The sequence below is a fragment of the Anomalospiza imberbis genome, chromosome 7 (assembly GCF_031753505.1).
Source record: "Anomalospiza imberbis isolate Cuckoo-Finch-1a 21T00152 chromosome 7, ASM3175350v1, whole genome shotgun sequence".
NCBI classification, from domain to species: domain Eukaryota; kingdom Metazoa; phylum Chordata; class Aves; order Passeriformes; family Viduidae; genus Anomalospiza; species Anomalospiza imberbis.
Window position 1 is genome coordinate 33,458,362 of NC_089687.1, and position 23,190 is coordinate 33,481,551.

At 36.0% G+C, this 23,190-nt stretch overlaps 1 protein-coding gene across 5 annotated transcripts in view; it reads left to right on the plus strand.

Annotated features, from left to right (window-relative positions):
* Positions 1-21,800, plus strand: part of NCKAP1 (NCK associated protein 1) — a 58,442-nt gene extending 36,642 nt beyond the window's left edge. For all 5 annotated transcript variants that reach the window (XM_068196437.1, XM_068196438.1, XM_068196439.1 and 2 more), the window contains 11 exons: positions 1,854-2,072; positions 2,432-2,562; positions 2,962-3,059; positions 7,360-7,453; positions 8,068-8,150; positions 8,608-8,688; positions 12,423-12,516; positions 14,049-14,165; positions 17,881-17,990; positions 19,901-19,990; positions 20,632-21,800. In XM_068196437.1, coding sequence (XP_068052538.1) covers positions 1,854-2,072; positions 2,432-2,562; positions 2,962-3,059; positions 7,360-7,453; positions 8,068-8,150; positions 8,608-8,688; positions 12,423-12,516; positions 14,049-14,165; positions 17,881-17,990; positions 19,901-19,990; positions 20,632-20,748 — 1,234 coding nt within the window. In that variant the 3' untranslated portion in view covers positions 20,749-21,800. The remainder of the gene's footprint in view (positions 1-1,853; positions 2,073-2,431; positions 2,563-2,961; positions 3,060-7,359; positions 7,454-8,067; positions 8,151-8,607; positions 8,689-12,422; positions 12,517-14,048; positions 14,166-17,880; positions 17,991-19,900; positions 19,991-20,631) is intronic.
* The last annotated feature ends 1,390 nt before the right edge of the window (positions 21,801-23,190 follow it).

Below are 23,190 nucleotides of genomic sequence, written 5' to 3' on the forward strand. Positions count from 1 at the left end.
TCCTGTCTGTTCCTACCTTGAACTTTCCAAAATTCTTTACAGAAATAGGCAAATGGCAACTTCTGGAGAGGACTTCATATTAAGCCAGCCAGCCATCCTACAATTTTATACCAAAGATTACTGGTTATGTATTTCAAGCAGGGTATAAGACTTAATCAGTTTAATCATTAAGACCTAATATTAGGTCACTGGAGCATTCCATCAGTAAGATAAGGTGGCATAAAAATGAAGATAATTCCATGACATTTTAAGAAGTCATCTCTTCAGGTTTATGAACTTAGACCAGTAAACTTGGTCACTTGTGCTAATTATTTTAATTTGGGGGAGGTCAGCTTGTGGTTGGGGCTAAAGCAACAGGCACATTACTTTCAGGGACTGCTTTCCTTTTTTTTTTTTTTTTTGAGCAGAATAGATATTCAATTTATAATTATTTTTCAGACCTTCAAGTGGCATTTCTTTCAGAGGCTTGCAGTGTTCCTTAAAAGACAGTGTTAGTGTCTCACTGTTAGGGTTTCTTTACTGTTTTAAGCTCCTCTGTGTCACAAGTGCTTGGACTGGAGCTTATTATTATGCCACTTAATCTTGTTATTGTATCAATTTTGAATTTATTTTAAAATAAGAGATTGCCTCAGAAGCAAACTATTGAAAATACCTATTTACATATGTTCAAGCAACCACAAAAAAGTTACTCTAAATAATGGGATGTTCTCCTCCAGAATAACTCATCCCGTTCATCTGTGCTGAAGGTCATGATCTACCATTTTTTTTTATTATTTCTGTTCTGTCTTTGAAAAGTATATATTACTCAAAAGCTTAGCTCTTCAAAAGTCTGAGACCATTATAAATTTAAAATAAACACTACAACAAGTATTTGTTTACTAAGAATGCTTTTAAGGATCCCCTGACACAGGATCCCACTGGTTCCGGGGACATGCTGGGTAAGGTCCATGTCCATTTATGTTGAGATGGAGTACAGTCCTTTGTACAGTTCTGCTCTAGCTTGAAAGCTAGCCTATGAACATCTGTTATTAGAAGCCTGGTTTAATTTATAGTGAGAATTTGAACAAATTAAAGTATGTCCTGCAATTTCTTGGCTCCTTGATTAAAGATTGAAATCACTGTGTTAGCTGAAGGGAAATGTATTTTGCATAATAGGATTTATTGGATATTAATTTATATTAATAGTATATATTGGATATATTTTTCAATTCATACTATACTATAGCTATGTGCTTTTTAAAAAGATATTTCAAACTATAACAGCAGCTTTGATCAAATAATATTTTGTGTTAATATGCTTTGAACACTTCAATACATGATTGCTCGTGTATTTCCCAAAAGTTCTGCATTTAAAACAGTTCAACAAAATTAATTTATTTTGCTGAAGTAGTTGTTACGTAAGCCTTGCACAGTACAGGTTGCTCATATATATTTGGAGGGGAAAAAAAGCTTTATTTAAAAAGGAGTATCCTTAGTCTCATGAAATTTTTACTGGAACCACAAATAGAGTTGTCTTTGGAATCCAAAATGGTTTTTAGGAGTACTGGTGTACTATGTGCATTGATCAGAGTTTTATACTTGAGGATTTGAGAAATATTCAAGTAAAATGAATTTTCCATGCTTGAAAGTGCTTCAGACCAGGTTGGATGGAGCTCTTGAGCAGCCTAGCCTAGTGGAAGGTGTCCCTGTCCGTGGCAGGAGGGGTCAAACTGGCTGGTCTTTCACGTCCCTTCCAACCCAGGCCATTCTAGCATTCTCTGAAAATCTGTGGATGCAAAATCATCTTTATAGCTGCATCTTTGTTCAGTTTTACTAAGAAACGAATTTGCTTCCTATCCTTTTGTTTCTAAAAGGTCAATTGTTGGAATGACAATGTATAATCAAGCAACACAAGAGATTGCAAAGCCTTCAGAGCTGTTGACCAGTGTAAGAGCCTATATGACAGTCCTGCAGTCAATAGAAAATTATGTACAGATCGACATTACACGAGTGTTTAACAATGTCCTGCTTCAGCAAACCCAGCATTTAGATAGTCATGGAGAGCCAACCATTACCAGTCTGTACACAAATTGGTAAGTATTGTATGAATGCTTGTTACAAATTTTTTAGAGATTTTTTTGTTGCTGTTGTTCAATGAAAAATCTGGAATTGGAGAAGTGGAGTTATTTTAAATTTTCTTAAGTTTCCAACATCACATATTTACTTCTCTCTGTACCTGTTTAAAGCAGCTTGAAATTTGCCTGTTGGCAAACTTCTTATACTTTTTATAGGGACGAGACCATGGAGTAAAATGCAGGCATCAGTTGAACTATGAAAATCAAGCTTTGGTGTATGAGCTTTGCTGTCCCTTGTCAGACAGCTGTACTTCATCTGTATAGAGTATCCATGAAGATGTGCCTTTTCATCTAAAACATTTCCCCTTTCTGATCAGGTATTTGGAAACTTTGTTACGGCAAGTCAGCAATGGTCACATAGCCTATTTCCCAGCTATGAAGGCATTTGTGAATTTGCCTACAGAAAACGAATTGACATTTAATGCTGAGGAATACTCTGATATATCAGGTAAACTTTGATACTTCTACTCAATATTTGTGAAGGACAGTTATTGTATTGCTTGAGTAATTGGAATAACAGCAACTCTCAGAGCAGCTGTTACTGAAATAACAGCTAACTCTTAGAGTTAACAATTGTTAGCCTTCAGTAGTATTTTAAGTACTTTTTATTCATGCTGCCTCTTGTCTCACTTTTCCTATTTTTGGTCAAAGTAGCGTTGCCTTTAAGCTAAAGAGATGGGTATATTATGTGTTGGTGACTACTGCTTCAGTTTACTACCATACAAATTCTTGTCTTTAAAATTATAGTCTGGCGTAAAATATTTTTGTCCCATGCTAAATACATGATGGGCTGCAAATAAATGAAGATGGAATATTGGAAGTATAAGAGTTTCTTTTTTTTTCTCAGAAATGAGAGCCCTTTCTGAACTTTTGGGACCATATGGCATGAAGTTCTTAAGTGAAAGTCTGATGTGGCACATCTCTTCACAGGTTGCTGAGCTTAAGGTAACCTGGGAAACGGGTGGGTGGGAAGGCAGTAGTTTTCTGGTTAAGCTTCCTTTAGGATATTTAATACCTGTGTTTCTGCATGCCAACTTTTTAAAATGACTTCATCAAACAAACTGATAAAGCTGTGGATTTTACTCTTCTTGTGTAGTAAGTTTGCACAGGTAGTATGTGTGTATCCCACATTCTTCAACAGTTGAATATGCAGGACTTTATGCAGACTGTTCATTTCTGTTAGCCACCCTAAGTTAGAAGTCAACTCTCTTTTATGATCAGTGGGAAGAGAAACGTTTTTCAAGATCTCCAGGTGTTTGTGAAGCCCTTACCCAAGGCTGTTGACTCTCCAAACGTTGCAGGAAAATCTCAAATCTGTCTTAGTAGTCTATAAGGGCTTATTTCTTTAAGATGTCTGTATGCATCTGTTATTTAGTTTACATGGGTGAAAGACTTCAGGTCCTTTTTTCTTTGTTAGTTTTCCTCATTTTTACATGTGTCTTTCCCTCTGGCTCAACAGTAACCATTTATTAGAAATGTCTGTGTTCTGATAAGTAAACCTCACATCTACTGCACTACAAACAAATAATAAAGTTGATGCTGTGAAAAAAATTGGAAATGGGGACATGTCAAGGAAGTTAGTTTCTCGTATATTCAAAACAGCAAACAGTGACAGGGGAAGCACTTGGTACCTGTGTTACCCCTTCTGGAAAGTAGTTTTAATAAATGTAATAATATATGCTACTTTCTCTGGATAGTCATACTATTAAAATGTCACCAATTGGCTTAGATATATTTTGTTATGACTTGTTCTTTTAGTGTAATTTCCAGATTTAATTCCAAGTTGTTATTACATCTCATAATTTTCAGTTTATTTAACCACTGATTAAACTAAGGAATTTTTGTAACTATTCGTGCATGTTGTATTTCTGAAAAAGTACATGAATACCTAAGAGATATAAGAAACTTCCTTTCTTTCTTCAATAACAATTTATTATTATCATACCAGACCTTCAGAAGTGTGTGGTTCTAATATATCCTGTGTTACACTTTCAAGGATCTTGTTTTCTTTGTAAACACCTTAATTGCAGTGCTGCTGAAAGGCTGAGATATATGATAAAAAGCTTTGAAGCTTTTTATTCACTGTCACAGCTTGAGAAGAGGGGCTGCTTGTGCTTTCCAAGCTGGCCTAAGGGCATGCAGCACCCCTGACCTGAGTGCCCAGCCTGCCAGGTTAATTGATTCCTAATGCCCATCCCTTATTCCAATTTTTGAGTTAGAGCATGAGGCTTTCCAGGTGAGAATGGTGTGGTTTAGCTCCTCATTATGCACAAAGTGACATCTGTCACCTTTCAAGTGAAGCACAAAGGCCTTGGGCAAGTGTTTCTTGCTGTACTGTTTGTTCACTTACTGGGGAGTCATCATATTTCCTCAAAATCAGCACAATTTATGTTGTAGATGTGTGTATATTTTTAAAAGCAGCTTTGAATAGTGTCTGAAATCTGTTGTTTTCTGATACTGCTGAGGATGAGCACACCATAATGTAGATCCATATGTGCATGACCACAATTTTGGAGGAAAAAACAAAGTAATAAAATGTTCATCTCTTTGGCTGAGATAGTTGGCTTAGCAAGAGAGCCCTGAAAAGCCTCTGTGTTTGGGGGAAGAAAGCAACAAGAGGAGAGAGTGGGAATTTATTACAAGTAGGATTCAACATGCTTGCTTTGCTTCCTGCAAAGTGGGACCAGGTGTCAGTTTTATATCTGAAGTTAAAGATACAAAGAAGGGGAAGATTGCCTCATTTAAGCCACTATTTGAACTATATTCCAGCCTTCTCCTTTCAAATCTTGAAATAATATGCTGGTTATTCTTTGTGAAGCTGAAAACTTGACTGAGTAACAATGTGCATGGGCTATTGCCTTCAGTCTCGCATTCTGGAGAGCTTTGAGGGATTTAAATTAAAATGCCAAGTTCTGATACATTGGATGATTTAAAATTGCCCATTTGATTTCAGCACAAAGCAGTCCTGCTTTGGCTTTCAGCATAGAATTTTGTCATGCCCATACACATGGGCACTTTACTCATAGTAGTTGCACAAGTTTGGGTTGGAAGTGTTACCTATAACCAAAAGAGAAAAAACCCTTGCAATGGTGTAAAAATAGTAAAGTAAAAAGCAGAGCTTTATTGGAAGTGTCCCAGTGGTGATGGGCTCAGCACTGGATTTCTACAGTTTGATAAGGTTAATTAATTGGGATATCTCACAGGTATATCCAGTAGGAGATCCAGTAGGTTGCTCCAGTAACCCATCTCTGGGTCAGCCCCTTGGAGTTGGTCCAAGGGCTTCTTTGCCCTTCTTGTTATGAGAAGAAAGCATAACTTCTTTTTATGACTCCTCAGATTCTGATTGGAAAACCAAAAATGTTGTTCTTGTAGGCCCTCTTCCTGACAATAAGTCTAAACAGTATTTTCAGGAATGTATTACATGATTAGTTTATTGTCCTAAAATCTAGGGGAAAAGGGTAGGAAAAGTACTGGATCTGCAACCATGCTTTAGCAATCTCCAAAGCTGCATATGTATGAAAAATATGTAAAAAGCTTAGGCATGAGAAAGGAAGGGACCTCTAAGATTCTTGGTTAGTTTGCTGCATTTTCTATAGCTTATTTCTTTCCCTGCTTTTCAGTGAAAATAAGAAAGTAGGGGAGAGTGGGTGGATTATGGATAGACTCGAGGTTGTGGGAGTAGCATGATCACGATCCAGTGCGGTTGTTGGACAGATGTGCTTTGCACAGGCTGCTTACTACGAAGTGGGAGTAAACACAGACCACCATTTATTTCATAGCAGCATTATAGATTGTGTTGTTTTTATTCTCCTCCTGTGGTCACAGGAACATTTACTCTAAAATTTAATCTGCCTGCTTGCCCGATGCTGTGTTTTGCCCTGTTCTCAGCGTGGGTTGAAGTGAAGTAAAATAGAGCTATTAAAGCAGCTAGCAAAACTATCAAAGGTTAGATCTTCGTGGATCCTTAGTAGTAGGTTCCTGCAGGTATGCCTCTTAGATTTTATGAAATATTTAATTGTGTTCCAAACTTAGTGGCCTACATGTTTGGTGAATATTATTTTTTTCTGCTGCCTCCTCTGGAAATTAAGATGGATTGGAATGCACCTACTTGAAAAATAAAGCTATTAATAATCACTTTGAAAGACCACCTCCAATTCAGAATGTCTTTGTTTCTCCCTCTATCCTTCAGTTCTTTTTTTATATTGATTTTATTTAGTATACAAAACATTAGTTGAAGTCTTCTTTAAACACAAGGAAAACCACTTCAGTGTTCAGAAGAACACAAGAGACCTGCATTTTCTTAGCTGTTGATTCTCCTCTACATAAAGATAATCACTTTTCCCTTTCTGAATAGGGTCTTAGCATTGAGACTGCAAAAATATTTTTGTAAGAATAAACTACCTATTTTTTTAAGAGAGTTTAAAATACAGCTTGGCACAGCCTAAGCTCCTCAGCTAGCAGGAAATTTGGATCTGACATTTTAGAGATGTGATTATGCAATCTCTAATTTAAATTTTAATCTGATAAACATTTGGAGAATGATTTCAGGAAAGTTATTACATGTACTCTAATCTTACAAGTTGCATATATTGGAGCTGTTAAAAATTAGAAACAGACACCTTTTCTTTTGGCCAAACTGAAATGAAAACTACTGCACTTGAGTTTAACTGTTTCAGGCTAAGGTGTGGGGACTTGGAGGTATATCTTTGCTTTTTCATATTATAATGGAAGAAAATTTCAGGTAAACTGTACCAAGGCTTAACAGTCTGACTTCCACTCTTGATTCCATTTTTTAGTTTTACATTCCATTTTTCAGTTTTACCAAGATTAAATTTCAACATAATTAGTGAAAGCAGCAATCCAAAAGAATTGATTACTTTGTGAATTTATATATTTATTGTATTATGTATACTTTTCTTCTAAAAAGCTGAGTGGCATAAGGACCTATTGTCTGATTTTTATGGCGTTAAATTCCTTTGCTTTAAGACGTGGTACACATTGCTCAATAGAAAAATCATGTTCAAAGGGGTATCTCATCCTCTGCTTTTTGATTCAGAGCTTGCTTTTGTGTATGGTAGTGACTGATGATGATATTGATATTGTAGTCCTGTTAAGAACACAGTGGATACATCTGTATTCCATGGGGTTAGTTGCTTTTCTGCCAAGTTGAAATGTCCTAAATCAGGCATTTATGCAGTTAACATGCTGAAATCTATAGCTGACGTGAATCCTTGCTTCTTTATAGAAACTTGTGGTGGAGAACGTTGAAGTTCTAACACAAATGAGGACCAGCTTTGACAAGCCAGACCAGATGGCAGCACTCTTTAAAAGATTATCATGTGAGTATCTAACAAGATCCTACTGAAGATACAGAGTTATTTTTTATATTTGTCTTTGTAGAGAAAATGGGAAAAAGTAATTTCCCTTAATATCCATAAGCAGCAAGATGTACATGAGCTCATATAAACTGATGGATCATTTTGAACTTTTCCAGTCTTCTCATGTACAAAGTGAGATTTCAGTGTTATTTAGTGCAGAGGCACTATATTGGTAATGAGTTTTGAGCATCATTTCAGGGATGATAATACCTAGCTATAGCAGCAGTAATATGGAAGCCTGGTACATAGCTTTAGAATGTGAAACAAAAAATAATTACAATAAAGAGACATCTTTGTCCTCAGGAAAGCTCAGAACCAGTGCTAGAATCCAGGACTGTCAGCTGTGTAGATGAGGTTTCATTCCAGGAAGTGGTAAATGTGATAGTCTTCTACTGAAAATCCCATTGTGGATTCAGCTACAAAAACCTGCTTTAGCACTGGTTATTTTGGCTCGTTTAAGGAATGGCTTTGTTTCAGTACCTTGCTGTTCTCAGTATTTTGTTAAATATTTTGTTTCTCCTATTGAAGAATTGAGCTTGTAAACATCAACACTCTGTTCATTGTTCTCTTTTCAGCTGTTGACAGTGTTTTGAAGAGAATGACAATTATTGGTGTTATCTTGTCTTTTCGGTCATTGGCACAGGAAGCACTTAGAGATGTAAGAAAGAACTGAATATGTTCTGAATCATTTTCATTGTATTTAACTTAGTGGAATGATAGGATATTTGAAGCTTAACTGTTCAGGAATGCTACCTCTTAAAAGGTTGATGACATGTGGATAAAATGGCAATACTCAGTTGTGACTGAGCTTTGAATTGCAACTTGGGGTGAGGGAATCTTTTTTGAGTACTGTTCAGACAATTGTTACATTAAAACACCAAATTTAGTTTAGATCATGTTGTCTGTGTTTACTCATTTTAAAGGCTTTTATTTCTCTTCTTTATTGCAAACATTTATTAGGCTTTAAAAAAGTCTGAAATCTACAAACAAATACAAATGCATAAAATAAAACCCATTAAACAAGAAAATAAGCTCAGTAAAATAATAGCAGTGTCTAACAGATAATTAACATGGGAAGCAATTTTTCTCATTTTCTACGTATTTGTGTCTCTTAGGTCTTATCCTACCACATTCCTTTCCTTGTAAGTTCCATTGAGGACTTCAAAGATCACATTCCAAGAGAGACTGACATGAAGGTAATGTTTGGCTGAAAGAGTTGTAGTGTCGGTTTGGAGTTTACTGAAAATATGTAAGCAACAAGACTTTCGTGTTTAGTGTTGAACATCCAGACACAAAAACCACCCTTCTTCTTTTTTTTCAAAATTTCCCCCCCCCCACTAAGAGCTTAGTAAATGTGGATCTGCAGCCTCCTAATGTTCTGGGGAAAAAATCACAACCAACTGATAGAAAAAGCACAAGTCTCTATCTGCCTGTGATCACATTTGAGAACTTTGATCCACTTAAGAACAAGATTTATCAAGTGTTAAAACATGACAAGGGGAAGATTGCTGAGCTGCTTCACACTTTGAGCAGTACAACTAGTAAAACAAAATATTTCAAAGACTCTGTCTGTGTGGTTGGAGCTCTGTGCATGTAATAGGGACAAGTCTGGTTTTGACCTTAGATTGAAATTTTTTATGAACCCACTGTATGAAATGCTTGAGAAAAAAGGCAGTTTAAATATAAAATATACATTTCTTCTGAATTGGAGTGTGTTTCCATCCAAAAACCCTTATTGGCACCTCACATGGCTTCTGGACATGTATGCACAGTAGCTGAAGTCTAGCAGGGTTTTTAATTTCTTACTGCAGCTTGGAGTCTGAAGGATTTCAGCTGCTTAATGGTATTGCAGCCGTTTGATTTGCAGAGAATGTGCACTGGCATAGACAATGTGCATATTTTTAACTTTGCCAGAAACAACTTTTAGAAATCTGCTCTTGAGCAAAGTATGGTTTTTAAGGGCCAGAATATGTTGTTATCCCTGAACTTGAAATTCGCATTTTTCTGTTAACTCTTGAGGAAAGTAACTAAATTCTCTGTGTATAAAAATTCATTAAATAACATTAATATCCAAACATAAGTTTGGAGTCCATCATTGTGAGCTTCATGATTTTAGAAGACACAGTTGAGCAGTTATATTCTGGCTCATTTTCAGTTAAAATCACTGAAATTTTACATGTATGCTATTTCATTCCAAAATATAATCACATGCTCTTTGAAACTTGCAATGTTGATAAACCAGCCATGAATGTCTGATGTCCCAGAAAACACTGATTTTCATACCACAACAGAGAAATTCTGTGGAAATTTTCTATGGAAAATTAACTTCAAATGTACAAGTTCATGATAAAAATTGTATCAAAATGTTCCAAGCTGCCTTGGCACTTCTCAAAAAAAGCCTTAAAATTCCCACCTGTAGTTGTGGAGAAAATCATTGATCACCAGAGCATCATGTTCAGTACATGATTGAACTTGAGGAATCAGCATCCAGAAGAGATGGGAAGTTCACTGCTTACTTTGCTTGATCTTTTCAGAAAATACCTTACACCCTCTGGTATCAAAGAAGTGCTGAAAAGTGAAGTGGGATAAAGGCTGCAACAGTAATCACTGAAGACAGTATCTTACCATTAATGTTTTTAAGTTGATGAATAACAGATCATTTGAAACAGTCTAGTGGATCTCCAAAGACATCCCTGAATTCCTTAGTATCAGCAGATACAAGGAAGTGTAGTAATTGCTGCTTCTTTTCTGGAAGTCAGCAGAGTAATTTACAATCACTGGAATCATTGCATGGAAAAAAAAAAGCTATCTACTGCAAAATAAAACCCTGCTGAGGACTGCAGCCTGGCTCTTGCCACATAGCACTATCTAGTTGACTTCTGCTTCACATAATATTTGGTTGTAGGCCTTCTCTGTCTCTGCTGTAGTTCTCCTGTGATTCTTGAATATGCCTATTTTGTGTGTTGGTGTGTGATTTTTTTTTTTTTTTCAGTTTTAAGTGTCTGAAATAAATTCTAACCACTGTGGGTATACTCCACTATGCTGGTGTACACATGATAGCAACCACAGATGTCATGTATTCTGGTGGGACATGATGCCATATAGACTTGTTAAGAGAGTTTATGGCTTGTCTGGATAATGTGCATGGAGAAGCCAGACATGGGTAATCTTGTCCATAGTGCCTGTTGGGAATACTGGAAACCCTTGACATCCCCCACAACTCTGCCAAAGCTTTGTCTTGGAAACGTTTTATTGGAGGAGCTAGGAATGTTCTGTGAGCTTGCTAACAATTAAACCCTGGGGACAATTAGCAGCTCACTGAGCTTTCTCCTGGCCCTGTCACACACAGCTGAGCAACTCTAGGTAACAAAGTCTTCTTTTGGGGCAGTAGGGCAAACTTTTTTTTTTCTGAAAGGCATATTAAGAGACAGATCTTTACAGGGTTTTGTACAGTGGATTGGAAAAGTTGCCCTATTGGGCATATTTTAGGACATAATAACATACAAATTTCCTATGTACTGAATTTACCAACCAAAGTATAAATAGTTTTAAAGCTGTTGATGAAATTAATACTTGTTATGAAATGTTATCTTTATTTTACTATTCCCAAAACATATGATTTGGGGTGACTGTCAAAATGGGAATCTCTTCTCCTTTGATTTGGATATTTTTAATATTAAATTCTTTAGCTGTCTATACAAGCCTTCAGAAACAGGCTTATATTTGTTGCACTATGCATGTAGTGACAGGACAAGGGGGAATGGCTTTAAGATAACAGAGAGGGGGTTAAGATTAGATATTAAGAAAAAATTCTTGACTGAGAGGGTGGGGAGGTCCTGGCAAAGGTTGCCTGGAGAAGCTGTGCCTGCCCCATCTCTGTTCAATGCCAGGTTGAGCAATGCTTGGAGCAACCTGGGCTAGAGGAAGGTCCCTTCTAATGCTAGGCATTTTGGGATTCTATGATTCTTTTGAGCCTCTTGGCTGTGCACCACACCCTGTCCATATGCTCTGTCATTTTTTTCATGCAGGACTGTGCAAACAGCATTGTATGCTTTTCATACCAAAGCTTGCCCTCCTCAGGCTGGAGCACGCAGGGATAGTCTGCACAATATTCACTATATGGAGCTGCTCAACTGTACATGAGAATTTATGGGAAAAGTGTCAAACTTCCCAAATACTATTGGCAGTAAGACATTGCTAGTGTTTCCTGTATTCATTTGTATTTGGTGTAGACCTGCTTTTGCAGAGAGACATCTGAACTATGATTTCAGAAACTTAGTTGAAATAGTAAATGGAAAGAGAGAACAACAGTGTTGAAATAGTAAATGGAAAGAGAGAACAACAGTGTTGAAGGCTTGTTAATGGTAACAAAAGAGACATCCTGGGATGGATTGGGAATTGGAATACATTTCAAAATGTTCTTTGTCCTCCAAGTGCTGTGGCCACTTAGACATGATTTTTGGTGCCTGGAGTCAATGAACACTGACTCTGTCTAACATTGGCATCTTGTAAGATTTCTCCATAACTCTATTTCACCACATTGTGACTTTTGGTTTTGTTTGAAAATGCTGTATTTGTAGATGTTGGCTCATACTTTAGATCTGGTAGAAAAAATATGTCAGTTTCTTTTGAAAATTAAAGAAAGACGAAGAAACAGCTAATTGGAAGTCAGGGTGTTGCTCTGGAGGTAATGTGGGAAAGTATATGAGTTTTGTTTGGCTTGACACAACAAAATTACCATCTGGTGCACAAAATATAGACACAGCTGCTCAGTGGAGGTTACAAACAAACAAAAACTACAGTCTCTGTCTAATATGTGCCAAATCTTGAAATTCCTTAGTGCCTCAAACTCATTTTAAGCATGACAGCAAAAACTGCTTCATCATCTTGACATGAAAGTATTCAGTGTTGTCTTTCTTCTGGTCCTCAGGTGGCAATGAATGTATATGAACTGTCATCAGCTGCTGGATTGCCTTGTGAGATTGATCCTGCTTTGGTAGTAGCACTGTCTTCCCAAAAATCAGGTTAGAAGTTCCAACTTTAAAAATATAAATGTTAAAAAGAGAAAAGAAGTGTTTAAAGTTCTAGGAGGAGCCTCCATTGTATTCCTTCAATAAACTTCATAAATAGCATGAATTACTTGTGCCTGCTATTTATTGATGTTAGCTTGAGTATCTTTTCAAATATGCATGAATGGATGTGCTGACCTAGAAAAGGATATCGGGTAGATGTAGAAGGAATTTAATGGTGAACACTGCTGTAATTTAACAACAATGACAATAAGAGTGTCTCATGAACAACTTGATCAGTTCTGTTGCACAGACGTGTGACAAATCTGTCAGCTAAGTAAGCATTAGGAGCTGAATGCAACTCGTGAATTTCACGAATTTTGTTGCCAGTGTGTCCTACAAGTGTTGACATGAAGTTTACAAGGGAAAACACTAAAATAAACATGTTAGAGAATTGACATGTATCGTGCTTCCTCTTGGTTGCTTTAAGGCACTGCTGTCTAAGCTTTTCAGTTTTGTTTACTCTGGCATGTTGAAAGACATGAATTAAGACTCCTAAGTGCTTTTTGATGGTCTTCAGCTTTTTTTCCTATCTTGCTTACTGAGCATTTCATTACTTTTTTTCTCCCTATATGTTCTGGATAGTTGATGTTAGAATGAGACCTTGAATATTTTAAATGCTACCTAAGTTGATTTTTCTTACTTCAATTGTAGTTATTTTGGGAGGGGAAAATCCAATTCAATATTTGAATTTAAGTCCCAAGCACAATTTTGTTGTGCACTTAGAAAAAAAGCAACCCAAATGTATTTGTTCTATCTACATTGTATGTAGAAGTACATACAGAAGTATATTTTAGTTAGGTATCTGGTATCTAAAATGACATTTTAAATAGATTATTTTCATTGGGGTAAAGCTATGAAATGTTTAAGCTAGGTCAACAAAGAGAATTTCTGTATATTCTCATAATGGTTTATGATCTTGTATTTTGATTGTTACCTTTGGAGTTTGAAATATTTTGCTTTTATTCAGTTTTCTTAGAGATAAATTCTGCATGTCAGTAATTGTTGACTTTTTTAAAACTAATCTTAGGCTAATGTGTGATGATGCTGCTATTTTTGTAAGCACAAGGTTTTCGTGTGAATTGACATGAGTACACCATCACCTTCTGCTCTTTTGCCAAAAGGAGATGCAAGAGAAGCTCTTCTTACCTTAGAGCAATAACTGGATTTACACCAGCATGAAAAGATCACTATTCTGCCCATCACATTCAAGACTTAGTAACTAAATCATGAGAAGTAATAGCGTGTCAATGGCTTCTTTTTTGTTCTCCTACATAACAGACTGGACATTTTGCAGCTGTACTCTGTTTCTTTTGGCAAGATCGACATTAATATTCCTCTTTTCACAATACAATCATTGACTTTGTTGGATTTTGCTTTAAATTTCAATTTGGTCAAACATTTTATGTTCTACTCTACTTGTAGCTGAAAGGAGATATTTCAAGATTACTTCTTTAACTAAAGAACTGTATTATTTTTGTTTTTAGAAAACATTAGTCCAGAAGAAGAATATAAAATTGCTTGCCTTCTAATGGTCTTCGTGGCTGTCTCCTTGCCCACTTTGGCTAGCAATGTGATGTCTCAGTATAGCCCTGCCATCGAAGGTAATGTAGAGCCAGCTCAATATTTGCTGGCAATGCTGTCTTTACAGTAGTTCTGGTAGTGTCTTGAATACATTCACCTTTAATATTTAATTACATTTTATAGTGAACAACTTTCAAAATCAGTTAGCCTTAATTCAGGCAAGTTCTTCTGAAAGTACTTTAAAAAGCATTTACTTGACTCTTGTCTGAGATGTCTTTCTATGAAAAATTAGTTTGGTACTTGAAATTTTCAGAACAGTTCAGACACTGCAGGGGGCAATCTTGTCCTAATGTGGAATCATTTGAGCACACATTCTGCATTAGTGAATGTGACACTTACTATTTAATATTATATATTCTAGTAAGAATTAATGTTTTAGTAATCTTTACATTGGCCTTGGGCCAATCATACTTTCTATATTGAATATGCTGTTCATATTGCCAAGCGTAAAGTTTGGGAAACAGAATCTGGAAGGTGTAAGTGGTGAACAGAATTATTTCCTACACAATAGTTTGACTTTCTCATTAAAAAAAAAAAAAAATTGCCTCAACAAAACTCTTTGCATGTAATCCACAGTTTTCTTTCTCTTTTTAAGTTGAAGATGGACAGACAGTACTGTTCAAACACATGCAAAAGTCACCTTTTGGCTGTTCAGACTATTTTCTTTGTAATGTGTAACATGACTCATGTAAAAGACCATGTTTATACTGCTTCCATTCTCTGGGATGCATGTTTTCTCTAATTAGTTTTTAAGCTTGCATTATTTTTCATTTGCTCAAAATTGTAACTCACAAGGTAACTGTAAACTGGCTTCTGAACATTTCAAGTACCAGGAAAATACCAAAAAATATAAAAATCTTTCTGTATCACTTAATGTAGCATCCAAATCATGTTTTTTAGAGACCCAAGACTGTTGTTTTACATGGGATTAATCAGCCTTTTCTTCAGTTTTGAATTATTAGGGATCTGTTGACTGTAGTTTCATTTTAAAACACATGGCATAGACTTCTCCAGTTGTGGAAAATGTTAGATAAATCTGATGTATGAATAGAACTTGAATACTGTTTTGAAAATTAAAGAATTTTTAAGTTAAAAGGCTTTTTCTGATGAATGGGGAGAACAATCTGTAACTGCAGAGTTGTTTCCTGTTATTTGTGCTCTCCTAGTATTTCTATTGCTCTTTGCAAACTTTTTCCACGTCATGATACTTGATCAAAAATCTTGGAATATAGGTGAGAGCAGGGAATATCTAATACGACTGGTGAGGTGCACGGGTAGAAACTTCCTTGTTTGAAGACTGTCAGACTTACTCAATCCAAATGAACTTGTTTATGTGTGTGTGAGATCACATCTCTTAAAAATTACCTATAGTTTTGTAAAAGAAATTCTCTGGAAGCACTTCCTGCTACCAGTTTCTCCTTCAAAGGATCTTACCAACTCTAGAGTCTCAAAACCTGTATGGCTTGCCAGGGGGGCAGTACTAAAAGTTTTACTGGTGTTTATTATTTTCAATTTATTCCTCTGCAAATTAATTGCTAAGAATATGTCAGGCTAGCTGGAGATTCTCCAGCAGGTTAAACTTCAGGCAGGTTTGCCTTCCTCAAACTTCCTCTCCTCCTGAGACCCTCTCAGTCATCATGTTTTTAGCAGGCTGAAACAACAGATAATTCTACTGTTGAAGATAAACAGATAATCTTCTGCCTGTGTTGTATCATGTAGCTTAAATATTCCAGTTTATGTGGTTTCATTTGCATTAAATAACTCTTGAGATGAAGTCAGGCAAAGCCTTGTTTCAAAGTGAGCTCTTAAAGTACAGTTAATAGATGACATGAAACTGTGACTGGAGAGAAGTCACATCTTGCACTCAAATAAACCCATATTAGGAGTTGTGAGACATGGCCTGTGTATTACATAGTTTTTTTACTGAGTGGGCTCTTTATTGAGAGGAAAATCTAGCAAAAGGTATACATAAAATATGTTCACTCTACAAAAATAACTAAACAAACAGAATAGACTTTGTGATTCCTGCCTTCCTTGCATAATACTGTGTTCTACCCTTATTGTAGAACATCTGGCTTGAAACACTTAATATAAATGGTATTTCCAGAATGTGGACTTAATAAATTCTGCTTTATGAAGTAAATTCCCTGGACAAATCCTGAATTAATCCATCAACGAGTCACAGATTTGAAGGAGTTTCAGCTTTCTAATCTGGCAAGACATATCTCCCAAATACAGGCTGTGCTTGGACAGCTGTAGCAATGTCTGTATTCCCTCTGTCTGCTTCAAGATCAAGTCTGTTTCTTCCACGAATTCCAGATAAAGGCTCAAAGTCTAACAGACCTTTACTTTTGTTTCCAGTGCAGAATCTGAGCTTCTAGCCAAATAGCAGGCTAGAGGTCTAATTTGTCAACTAGAGGGTAGAATAGAATACTAGTCTGCAAGAGCCCTAGTTCTTTTCTAAATACTTGAAACCTGTTGTGAGTTGGAAGGCAACAGTTCTTTTGCTGAATTCCCTTGTTGATGCTTTTTCTACAGCCCGAGGCATAAAAATGAAGTCTTTTGAATAAAATCAGCCTCTTCAAAGACAAATACATATTTGAATCAGAATTAAGCAGAACAGATTTTCTTGACTGATATTCATGTAAAAACAGGAGACGGAGTATCAAATCTAGGGGCCCTGCTGAAGGAGATCCACAGGGATCTTCACTGGGACCTAGTGGTCAGCATATTCACAGACCACCTGTATGGGGGGCTGAAGAGTGAGGTGAGAAAATCTATATATCATGTGAAGTTGTTGAGGGTGTTAGAGGAGTGAAGAGCTGCAGAGAGGTATGATACTGAGTAAACTGGGCAATAAAGTGACAGCTAAAAGTAATTTTAGGTAAAAATAGCAATGTGCATGGGGAAAAAATGGATTTTTCTCATGTGGAGTGACAGGGTCCAGCTGACCTCACTATTCATGCATGAACTTGGAGTTATGGTAAATGACTGAATGAAAAGATGAGCTCATTGCTCAACAATGGTCAAAAAATAAGAATCAGCATGCTTGTATGCTTGAGTTCTTGTTAATTCTCAAAGACCTCCTCCTTTTCATATGCCCACACGTGCCTAAGATACTTGCCCAAGTGTATATTAATTTTATATTAAAGTGGTATATTTGGCTTAATTTGCCTGGAAGAAATATCAGATTTGCTGAGTTCTTCTGCTTTCTGTAAAAACTGGTATCATTTAACCACCTTCCAAGGCTCTGAAGCCTGGGTGAATTTTAGGCAAGATGTTACATATGAAAGTCAGCAATGGAACACCTTTGTTCTTGAGTACTTGTAGATCTCTTTGAGTGATACTGTCTGGGCATGAGATGTTCATTTACACAGAAGGGGAAAGAAATAGTCAATTAGCTTGTAAAAATCCTGTATTTTTGGCCTAGTCAAATGTTAACACTCTTAAGTTTTGTAGAAACCAAACAAAATTCCAATATATTCCTTATTTCTAAAAGCCCCAGGTTGTTTCTCAGGTTGTTGTGACCATTAGGAATTGGAAGGCAGAGCTGTACTTCTGGTGACTTTCCTGAGAGCAAGTGCAGTGTGGAAGAGTTCCTTGCTCCCATTATGTAAGATGCTAAAAGTCCTTCTTTCATTGTCACAAGTCTCTTTAGTATTTGGTGATATTTTCCAAAGAATTACTGTCTTTTCCAACTTGGTGCTGAGGTGATTTGAGTATGTTTTTGTTTAGGGCATTGCAACAACATTCACTGCTTGGCAAAAGCTATCAATCAGATTGCTGCAGCTTTATTCACCATCCACAAGGGAAGCATTGAAGACCGTCTCAAAGAATTTTTGGCTGTATGTATAACTTTATTCCTACTTGTTAAAATGTACTGTTGATTTGGGATGCAATGCAATTGAGTTCATAGAAATCTGCTTTTGGTGCACAAGACAGAAGAATGTTTTCTATATGTTTCTATATACAAGCCTGTACATAGATTAAATTTTGCAGTAGTTCTTTATAAACACTTGTATGTGATGTTGGAAAATTAGAGGAGCAAATCAGGGCAAATGCCCTGATTTGTTTTTCTGAACAATCTTAAGTATTTTAGCACATACCATTTCTCACATTGTGTAGCCCATGACTGGGAAAAAAAATGTGCAATGCATATAAAATCAAAATTATGTCTAGCTGACTTTTTTCCCATGAAGTGGTAGATACTTTAGTTAGTTACCTTCTTTGAAAAAGTAAGATCAACTTTAGAGTGGCTTTTGTATTGTATCTTTTGACATGCCTGCCCTTCTTAAACATGAACAGCCAGGTAGCAGCATGTTACAGGGGTACTTGGGAAGAGGAATTTTTTTATGCCTCAGAGTAGATTGAAGAGGAAAGCTACTGAAATCTTTAGTGATGCTTAGGGAAAAACATCAGAAATTTTTAGGTCATGGTGACATGTTTTGAATATATTTTGGTGTTCTGCTTGAGTAGAAGTAAAATTTTTTAAATGGCTCTTTAATTAGCCAGTACTTTAAGGAAATGAAAGCCTAAAACAACAGCCTCACTTTAATTTTAAAAAATTACTCTTGATTTTGTGTGGGTTTTGATTTTTCAGTTTGGCATTAAAATGTGTGGAGAAAAAGCCCCTCCCTCTTTTTTTTTAGGTAACTTTCTGTAACTAGAAGTTCACAGAAACAATTTTTCTTTTTTTTTTTTTCTTAAAAGAATCTTTCACTTTTGGAAATTCATTGCATTTTGTAAAACAGAAAAAAACCCTATGGCCATTGACCTTGTCTAATGCAACTGCTGGATGTAAAGCATAAAAGAGAAATGGTTGTATCAAGTTGCATACATTTGACAAGTGAAGAAAACCAGTATAGTTTCATGTGATAAAAACACTTTTGGTATGAGGTTTGCATTCTTTCAGTGTTTATGGACTGCTTTCAGACCACTGCTTTTACTGCACAGACTATGACTTGATGGTTCAGATATTTTGTTAATCTTTCTTTTTTAACACTTACTGTTAGTCTGAAAGAAAAACATTTCTCTTGAGAAGAAAATTACTGCTGAAGGTGATGTGCTTTCCTGTCCAAGTTAATTACATATGAAAAAAAACTTAGGAGGTTCTTGAGTGCTGATGAGTATGTATTTTGAAGTATGAATATTGACTTCATATTAAAAAGTGATTAATGACAGCTTTTTCAAGAAGAATCTTGAGAAAAATCTATTTTTAAAGTTAATATTTTAATTTAAAATCCTTTTCTGGAAAACATGTGGTTTAGGCATGTTGCCATTGCTTGGCGTAAGGGCTGAAATGATGACGGTCCATGTGAAAGTTGGAAGGGGTTTTTTTTCAAATTTCTGTAAGGCATGAAAACATGGTGTATCAAGGCATCTACAAATTAAGTATTTTACTATATTCTGTGATCCTGAGCTTGTAAATACCTAAGTACATGTTGGAAGTTTCTAGGATATCTTCTGAAACTAGGATAATAGGGCTGCTTCTGGCGATGCCTGTTTCAACCTAGAGATAATATTGGTATGGGAGGTAATATAAAAGTAGATCTTCATTGGAGCTCCAGGGGCAGCTATGGAAGAATGTCCACAAAAGCCCACCCAAACGGGGTGAATACAGTTTTTATAAGTTTAGCAAATTAGCATAATTAACAAAAAGCATCAGTTAGGAGGACATTGGCTTTGTGTAACAAAATAGCAGAAGCTCATCTATGCTTTATTTTATTTATTGCTTTGAAATACTCATTTGATGTAGCTTGCATCATCCAGTCTACTGAAGATTGGCCAGGAGACAGACAAAACTACTACAAGAAACCGAGAATCAGTTTACCTACTACTAGACATGGTGAGCATTTGTGTGTTTTATTTGTAGCTCACAAGCCAGTGGAAATCATTTTTATGTTCTTCCTGACATTCTAGTGTCAGCATTATTTTTCATTCCCCCAACATGTACATATTATTGCCATCATCCTTTATTGCTTAGAACATTGTATCGTGTTATTCAGATAATTTTCATTGTTCACTTAGTACATACCATATGTTTAAGAAGCAGTGTTCAGAGTGTGTAGGAGAAAATCCTCTCTGCTCAGAGGATTTCCTCTCAGTATTCAGTAACTTTTGGAAGATGACTATTTATATAGGAAAACAAAATACTTGCTTTGAGAAGCAGTGAGTTTAAATGTAGGAAGTTTAAATTTAAGGGTTTTTGCAAGTTGTTTTCTTAGTATGTTAGTTTGTACTGTAGTTATATGTAAATGTGTGTTTAGTTTATTATAAGTAGATAGTCTTTGGGGAAATACTATACCCAAAAATATGCTATACATATACTAGGGAGAAGCACTACTATAAACTTGGTGCAATTTATTTTCACTGTGAAATATGTGAGTGGTTATGTGATGCAGGCTGGGAGGATCTACATGAAACAGATTATCAGTAGCAGGCAGCAGAAGGTGCTCTGCAAAACCTTGTGTTTCTGGTATTTTTCAGATTGTGCAGGAGTCTCCGTTCCTGACAATGGATCTCTTGGAGTCTTGTTTCCCTTATGTCTTGCTGAGAAATGCATACCATGCTGTCTACAAACAAAGTGTTACATCCTCTGCCTAAGTATCTACTTACTGGAGATAAGACATAGCACGCATCTGTGTGGCCTCAGTTTTATCTGTAAACTGTGGAGCTATTTTACTCTATGGCCTGATGAACAGTTTTGTGAATTACACACTTTTTCCATAAAGTTGTATTCCTAAACAGTGGTTTCTTAATATGGTTGTACTACAATATAAGCTTGGTTGATTTTAGGTTGCACACTTACAGAAAATTTCTTTTCTCATTCCTTCCTTTTTTTTTTTTTTAACTTTAGAGCACCAGTTAAGTTTTAAAAATACTACTTCTGCTATATGTTTTTTGATATTGATCATGCAAAACAAAAATTGCTTGTTTATTTCCCAGAAGAAAAATGTATGTAGTGATTATTTTACATAGAGTAGCTTTCATCTGTGTGTAAATTATTTCAAATAGGGAGAGTTATAAACTTGTACCTATTGTTCTTATTGAAAACAAATATTGGATGTGCATTTCTGTGAAGTAATTACAGCATTTCTAGTTTTATTTTGAAACGTTCACCAATCTACGTACTATGACACTATCTAACATTAAAAATGTTATAGGACTGCTTATCCTACAGACAATGATCCTCTCCCAATACTCTTAAACAACTGCAAGTGGTGGTGTTTGTATAAAGCATAGTGGAAATTTTTTTTAAACTAACTTCTGTGGTGCCCTGTTGGCATTAACACTACCATTGTACCCTGCTGTATAATAAACATTCTTACACATTTATCATATATTGATAAATTGTTAGCCCTTAACCACTTTTTATATGTTTTAAATTTTTGAAATTCAAGTGTACCTTCCATAACATACAATAAACACTAGACTGTATTATCTGTAGGTGAATTATTTTTAATATAAATGTTATCCTAGTATTTTAAGCTTTAACTGTGCTGTTGTGCATTGATTTACATCTCACAGTTCATTAAATATCAATCCTTAGAGCTTTTATGTGAAGACTTCTTTTAATCCTTCACCTTTTGCCTTTTGCGATAGTGAATCTTGTAAAAGGTTGGAAGAAGGAATTAAAAACAATGTTTAAACTGTCAGTTTAGTGCCATTATCCTTTAAATCTTATTTTTACATAATGAAGCAAGAAAAGCATTTATATAGTATGTAGCTATGCCAGTTGTACCCATAGAAATAAATGTATTGTTAAAGTATGAAACTTGAAATAATCCTAGAGCAGGCGAATGTTGCTAAAACCATAACATCAGGCATGACTGAGACAGATGTATAATAGTCCCTTTTTTATCAGTCATGCAAATTGGCCTTGCAGGGTAGCATAGGCTCATTTAGCCTGAAAGCTGACCAGATGGTTGTGCTCTGTAATCCCTGATGTATAAAGCTGTGTGTTCCTCAACAGGCTCTGGACATTGTATAGAGCCCCTGTTCTTGGTGCAACTTCTGTGCATGCTGGTAACTTTTTCTGTTATGAAAGAGCTGTTGTGTGCTCAGTTACAATAGCTTCCTCTGTCCAGAGGAAAAAAAGTACTGGAATAAACTTGTCCTAAGGAAGTAAGACAGTACATCTATATTTTTCCTAATTATGCATTTTATGTTATAACTATGGAAGTGTTTTTAAATCGATAAGTTAGTACCATAATGAAGAAGTTTGTACATAAAGTAATTAGGTTGAATGCAAGCCTTATGAGTTCTACTCTGTAATATTTATAGTCTAATACATTCAAATGTTCTGATTTCAATTAAGATTTTGATTATGATGTAGCCTTTTGTGAGAAAACAATGCCTATTTTCAAGAAGGATTCTTGAAAACCTCAAGCTTAAGAAATAACTTCTGTGCCTTTAATATTTTTAAATACAAAACAATTGTATGTGTCCATTTGCCTCAGATCCCAGATTTCCACTGTCTGTGGTGTTAGTGAATCAAATCTAGAAAACAGGTAATCACTGACAAATAGGTAATGAGTGCAGTATCTCTGCAAGAAGCTGCTTCTGACACAGTTGGATGAGATTTAGGCATGAACCTTTTAGAAATGGTAGTTTCTGTGGGAGTCCTTACGTGTGGAGTCTGGCACACAAATCCCCGAGGTGATGCCTTTTTAACTACACTACTACTTTTTAACTTGGGCAAGATCAGAACAAACCACACAAGGGAAAGAATCACGTGGACTCATCCATGTGTTGGTTGGATTTGGGCAGGGCTGGAAGGGTTTCCTTGTTTTGTTCTTGCTGTATTTCTGTTGTTCCTGGTTTCAGCTGAGCTACTACAGAACTGTTTAGGGTTCAGCCTGCTCATGGAAGGCAGAGCAAGTCAGGCCTGGTCCTCTAGGCGACCTGTGTCCATGCATGCACAAGTTGTCAAAAGCCTGGTGAACCAAGTTTGTTGGGAAGGAAGATAGAGAAGGAATTTTTCCTCTGGAGCCTGCAAGACCATGTCCACAACGTAGTAAGTTCAACACTTGCCACTGTGTATTG